Genomic DNA, 6,467 nt, shown 5'->3' with positions numbered 1-6,467 from the left:
AAGCATCGAGAAGGGAATCTCCAGCTCCACGTTCACAAGGAGGAGGGAACAGAGCCCCTAGCAACAACGGGAACAGCGTCCCTAGCAACAACGGGAACAGGGTCCCCAGCACCAGCTCGGCAGGCACAGAGTGCACCGCAGAGCTCCACAGCAGAGTCTCCCCCCGGGGGCTGTGGGGAAGGGTCTGCGCCCTTGGCGGAGCAGAGACTCCCCAGCGCTGTTTTGCTTGCTGAAGCCTTGCTCAATCAATAAATTTCCTAATTGAACTGGCTCCTGCCAATTTATTGGGCCACAATTTATAACACTAATATCCAACCTAAACCTCCCCTGTCACAACTTCAGACCATTCCCTCAGTTGTCTAAGTAACCTCCAAGTTGTCCAAGTGGTGGAATGTAGATCTCTCCCACTGCTCTTCCCTTCCCCTTCTTCTCATTCCCAGTTACAACCCACCCACATGTGCTCGCTGTCCTGGAATACAAAGCGACAAGAAGATCCAATGGAGTTGTCTGGGGACAACCCTACTAAGCTGAATGTCTCAGTTTCCTGATTAAAGGAAAAGTGAGTTGGGAATTAGTAGCTCCATCACATCCAGGATTTATTCCACTCTCATAGAGCTGCAGGTGTTCCAAAAGGATCAAAAATGAAGGTTCTGCTTCTAAAATGATGCCAATCACATCCACAAATGATGAGCAACACCTCCAAACCCCTACTCATTCTTTATCCAGGGCATTCCCTGCTGGATTAGGAACATGGAAATATTCCATTACATGCAGAGCTAGTAGTTCTCTCACCAGTAATCCACAATAAATTGGTGTTACAGCCAATTAACTTTGATTATCCAGGAGATGAGTTGTCAGCAGAGTCCTTCACCATGTTGGTGTTGGATCAAGAGGATGAGAGAAGAGACACATCAGCCCAAAGATGAAATGTGTCTGGAATGTATTTCCTAACTGAAAGGAGAGACTGTGGTGCTGTATCTTGGTGCAGAACCTTTTTGGACATGAGCAACAACAGATGGTCTGAACTTGACAGAAAAGGACTCATCCACCTACAACTCGATGACTTTTGAGACCTTTCTAGTTGTCAGAAGGGTCATATCCATTCAGGGAGGTCATATCCATTCAGGGTGGTCATATCCCTTCTGGCTATCCCGGTGACAGAACTGCACCTCAATGCAGCAAGAGACAGTTTGGTTGGATGAAATTCATCTAACCTTTCACTTCCTCACATGCCACCAAGGTATGATTCACTGCATGACTCCACAGCCTCTTAGCACCGTGTGGGGAGGATGTCCCAACCTGCCCACGTTGGAGTGCCTGAACCCTGAGAGCACTAACTGCCCTGACCAGGCTCCTGTGGGGCCACCACACACCCACACCCTCCACCCCTTGCTGTGGGAGCAGCATTTAAGCTGAGGCCATTAGTTTGGGTCCTTGTTTGAGCTGCAGTGGGTTCATGGTGGACTTGTAGATCTTCACATCCTGCTGTGGACCTGCTGTGTGACATCTCTGAGGACCTGGACCGTGGCTGCTCCTGGTCAGTGCCACCGGAGCTGCTCTGCTCCTCTTCTTTGGGTCTTGTGGGGCTGTGCTGCTTGTGGTGAGGTCTCTATCTCCACCTGCCTTGCTGTCACATTTGGATTCTTGTTGTTGCAGTTCACCTCTGCTCTTGCTGCTTCCTAGTTTGCTGGGGGGTTTGGGGCCCTGAGTTGAGGCTTCCAACCTGTGCAGGGCTTAAGTTGGGAGGGAAGGACCTTAAAGATCACCTGGTTCCAACACCTCTCACCAGCCCAGGTTGCTCCAAGCCCCATCCAACCTGGCCTGGGACACTCCCAGGGATGGAGCAGCCACAGCTGCTCTGGACAACCTGTGCCAGTGTCTCACCATCCTCCCAGCCAGGAATTCCTTCTCAATATCCCATCTGTCCCTGCCCTCTGGCAGTGGGAAGCCATTCCCTGTGTCCTGTCCCTCCATCCCTTGTCCCAAGTCCCTCTGCAACTCTCTTGGAGCTCCTTTAGGTACTGGAAAGGGCTCTAAGATCTCCCTGGAGCCTTCTCCACTCCAGGCTGGACACCCTCAGCTCTCCCAGTCTGGCTCCATGGCAGAGCTGCTCCAGCTCCATGGCCTCTTCTGGATTTGCTCCAATTTCACCCAGACTTGTCTCCAGACCCTGCAGGATGTGATGGCTACAGTTGAGAGGTCACAGTGCTGGAATCCTCAGTGGGGATGAGGAGTGGGTGCAAAGGTTTGGACTTAGGTGCAGCTCTTTAAATGCAGTGGGTGGAGGCCCCAAATGATGCTGCTTGGAGCACTCAGAACTTGTTGATGTACTTCAGATCATGACCTCACATTTGGCAGGATCCCTTGGCAGCCTTTACATCCATGTGGGATACAGCATGACTAATGAGCCAAGCTATAATTTTGCCCTAAATTAAGTTCCTCCTTCCTGTTTTCAAAGAGTAAATCCATGGGAGGTGCTGTGGAGTCTGTCAGTTCCTCCTGAAATGCTGAAGGCCATAAGCTACAGGTGGGATTTGAATTCCACCACAATCCCTGTAGCTCCAGAAGCAGGAAATTCCCATGGTGGCTCCTGTCTCTTAGGATTAATTCTTGTTATTTGATTTATGTTGAGGGAGTGGAGATCTTGTTTCCCTAGGGTTGGATTTGGTTACACCTCCAAGACCTGGAGACAGCCAGGAACACACTAAATGTCCCTGCAGAGCACATGTTCTCCTTGGTGTGCCCCCGAGACATGAAGTTGAGAGGTGACTAATTCCTACATGCCAAAACTGGCTGAATCCCTGCCTGAGGCTTCATTTGTTCCCAAAACATGAGACCTGGGCTTGCAAAAGGCTTCCTCGGAATCTGGGGTGAACCCAGGACAGGAGGAGTGAGGTGGGAGTGGAGGTGAGGAGAGATCCTCAGGGAAGTGCTGACAGATGTTGAGAGCAGCACGGGTGAGATCTTTAGTGAAAGTCCCTTCTGGGAATTGTCAGGGAATTCCTTCCCTCTGAGGTGAATTACAGACTAGCTGAGCCTTCTCCCTGCTGTCCCATGTTCCCAAGAATCCCATCTGCAGGTGTGACAGCAGAGTCAGCTCCTGCTTCTTCCTCATGAACACTTTTGATGGGATAAACATCCAACAGCCCTCTGGGCCCTACCTGCTCTTCTGGGACAGCCACAGCTGGGTGTTCACACAGTCAGGTTGGAAAGGACCACAGTGGGTCATCTGGGCCAACTTCCCTGCTGGAGCAAGGTCAGCTAGGGCACATGGCTCAGGTTGTGTCCAGGTGTTTCTGGAATGTCTCCAGTGAGGAGAATCCACGACCTCTCTGGGCAATCTGTTCAGTGCTCAGGGACTGCACAGGGAAGTTCTTCCTCGTGTTCAGGTGGAACTTCCTGGGCATCAGTTTCTGCTGTTACCTCTTGTTTTATTGATTTGCAGCACTGAGCAGAGTCTGATCATCCTCTTGGCACCTCTTTCAGATCCATAGAGACATTGCTGAGGTCCCTCTGAGTCGTCTCTTCTTGAGGCTGAACAGCCCCAACTCCCTCAGCCTTTCCTTGTCCCTGAGGTGCTCCAGCCCCTTCAGCACCTTCCTTGCCCTCCCCTGGACCTGCTCCAGGAGTCAACTAGGTAGAGCTCCTCACCCCCAGTGAGATTTTGGACTGATGTTCAGTTTGCCTTGAGAAACGTGTGAAAGGGCACACATTTCTGTGGTCAGAGCTTTGGATCCATCTCCACCTCCTGTCTGTGGCTGCCTTGGAAGCTGTGATAAATGTGAGAATTTGGGCACATGGAGTGATAGGAGTTATCAGAGAGGTTTTATCTGCACAACGGAGTTCTAACAGGTCCTCTATAAATTCCTCTTTGCCAGGCTGAGCTCAATATCCATCAAACATGAAGCTGATTGTTATCTTCAGTGCCCTCCTCGGGGCTTCCTTGTGCCTGGAGACCTTTGTTGGGTGAGTAATGCTTTTGTGGAAACCCTTTCAGTTAAAACCTTTCTCCAGGTGCTGTTTGTCATGATCTCAACTGTCCAAAATCTGCTTAGGGCACATTCTGTGCTTTTTATGGCTGGTTTGTCTTGTTGCTTTGGTGCTCTGGTGTCTGAAGGAACAACTCTCTACCTTCACTTGGGTTTTCTAAGAAGAAGGGTCCAGCTAGAGAGTTGAGCTCCTCAATTTCTGCTCATCTAAAGCTTTGTTTTGGCTTTGGATGTGCCTAGGGAACAATCCCAAGCCTTGAGCTGGAGCTGAACCTCACAGCAAAGCTCAAATGTTTGCCTTGATGGATCTGCTCTGGCACAAAACCTGAAAGAACCTGGAAACCTCATGAGTTTCCCTTTGTTTTCCAAGTGGTTTATCTCTCTATCCCTTATTTCTGCCTTTCTAAGCAGTTCAAATCCTTATTTCCAACCCCAAAATGGTTTATCATTATGCAAAAAATGATCTCTGGATGCATTTCCTCATGGAAGAGGAAACTCACCATGGAAGAACCTGAATTAAAGATGATCAAACCCCTCAGAGATAACTCTTGACATGCAGCAAGTGAGAAGTAGATTCCAGTGAGTAACTCTGTATATGAACACGTAAGGATGAAGAATAGAAATTAATATTATTTGCTAAAACTTGAGGTTTTCTAAAGCCAAAAAAAGCTATTTTGATCATTTAATCCTGACCTGAACTCATGAGTCCATTCCTCCAATCCTGGAGCTGTGGTTAAGTCAGAGGAACCTAATGCTGAAACAAAACTTATGGTGGTGGAGAATCCAATCAGAAGTTATTCATATGGAAAAGTTGCCTCCAGAGCTGATTTAACTTGGTTCAACAAGGAATCAACAACCTGGGGTAGACAAGTGTCTCTTCTCAGCAGCTGAGGCCACACTGGGCCACAGAACTGATCCTCTAGACCAAGTCCCTCATTTAGCTCATTTTAAGGTGGATTTTCTTGTTCTTCAATTACTCATGTTGACTACAGCATCAATCCTGGGCTGAACTTCCAGATAAATTCGTTGCTGAGGTTACCTCTACAAAGGGTGGAGTGAGGCACTTCCAGAGGGTGATTCATTCCACCTGGAATGGTTTGAGTCACCCTCTGATGGTGTCACCTCGGACACTTCTGAGTGTGTCAACAGCCTTTGAACTGAAGGAAGGTGGAACAAATCCCATACTTAGTATTTGATTTCCTTTGTTGTGTTCTCCAAACATTTCAGCATAACCAAACTCAACCAGAATATCATTTTTCCTGCAAATTGCTGACAAAAACTCCCAACTAACAGATGCAAGACTGAGACTTGGAAGGGATTCAAAACTCATCCTCAGGATGTCTTGTTGATGATGAAGGTGCAGGTTGTTGGTTGAACTCTTGGTTGACATAAACTGCTTTAAGAGAGTCAATATCAACTGGTAGCACCCAATGAACCCACCTAATTCATGAGCTCAGTAACAAACTAGTCCCTTTTTGAGGCTGTTTCTGAAGACATTGACCCATTGCAGGCACCAAGTTCTCCGAATCAAGACCAAAAATGAGGAGGAGGTGAAGCAACTGCAGCTTTTGGAATCTCTGGAACACCTCGAGGTATGTTATGGCCATTTTGTAACCTTTCAGATGGGGCAGAACTTTGTGTCTCATCTGGAAGGGGTTAGGGCTTGACTTTGTAGCTCTTTTGTAAGGTTCAGATCACTCTGTGGCACCTGCTGTAAATGAGTTTACTGTCAATACTTGGGGTTTGATCTTGTTCTAGGACCAGCTCTATGTTCAGGACTCCCTGAATTCATGTTTTCTTCCTTTTCAATCACATTTGAGCCGTACTGCTCTTCAGTTTAGTCCTGAAACCTCTGTTTTCCGAGTGGGAACGGGAATGGTTTTCTGGTTCTCTCCCAGTGTTGTGGCAGGAATTTCTTAGTGAGTTTAGATGTGTTGAAGCAGGAAAACACAGGATGAAATCTTAGGCTACCCTTCTTGTTGCCATTGGGGAGAATTTTTTTCCATCACTCTTGAAAAAGATGATTTGAGGAGTAGAGAAATGAAAACTTAAAGAAGAAATAAAATGAGGATTAAACCCAATGGATTTCATGTTACTTGATGATGTAACAAAGACCTTTTCCTGCTGCTCTTTGTAGTAAAATGGAGAATAGTAAAATAATCTTCACAGACAACTAAAATTTCCTCTTCTAATGTGACCCAAGCCTGGGAGTTGGTGCCAATCCTGACTGGAATCAGTCAGGAATCAGGACTGGAATCCTCCTGCTATTTGTTGTTTACTGTGAGTTGATCACAAGGACTGACATAAAGTTTTGGTGAGGCCAAAAAGAACAGAGAATGCCTAAGTGTTTCTCCATTTGGGATAAACCAGCATTCCTAAAGCTTCACTAGAGCTGTTTGCAGGATGATTTCCCCCCCCACCAAATCCATTCTCCTTTCTCTTTGCAGCTTGATTTCTGGATCAACCCCTCAGCCCCTG

The 6,467-nt window shown here is 47.5% G+C and overlaps 1 protein-coding gene across 1 annotated transcript in view; it reads left to right on the top strand.

Annotated features, from left to right (window-relative positions):
• Positions 1-3,901: 3,901 nt before the first annotated feature.
• Positions 3,902-6,467, top strand: part of CPA2 (carboxypeptidase A2 (pancreatic)) — a 7,271-nt gene continuing 4,705 nt past the window's right edge. Inside the window, 4 exon segments of the mRNA XM_009070822.1 lie at positions 3,902-3,966; positions 5,500-5,581; positions 6,437-6,465; position 6,467. The exon segment at position 6,467 is cut by the window's right edge and continues 99 nt beyond it. Coding sequence (XP_009069070.1) covers positions 3,902-3,966; positions 5,500-5,581; positions 6,437-6,465; position 6,467 — 177 coding nt within the window.

The sequence above is a fragment of the Acanthisitta chloris genome, unplaced genomic scaffold, assembly GCF_000695815.1.
Source record: "Acanthisitta chloris isolate BGI_N310 unplaced genomic scaffold, ASM69581v1 scaffold2043, whole genome shotgun sequence".
Classification (NCBI taxonomy): Eukaryota; Metazoa; Chordata; class Aves; order Passeriformes; family Acanthisittidae; genus Acanthisitta; species Acanthisitta chloris.
Note: the sequence above shows the minus strand (reverse complement) of the source record. Positions and strands in the feature narration are given on the sequence as shown.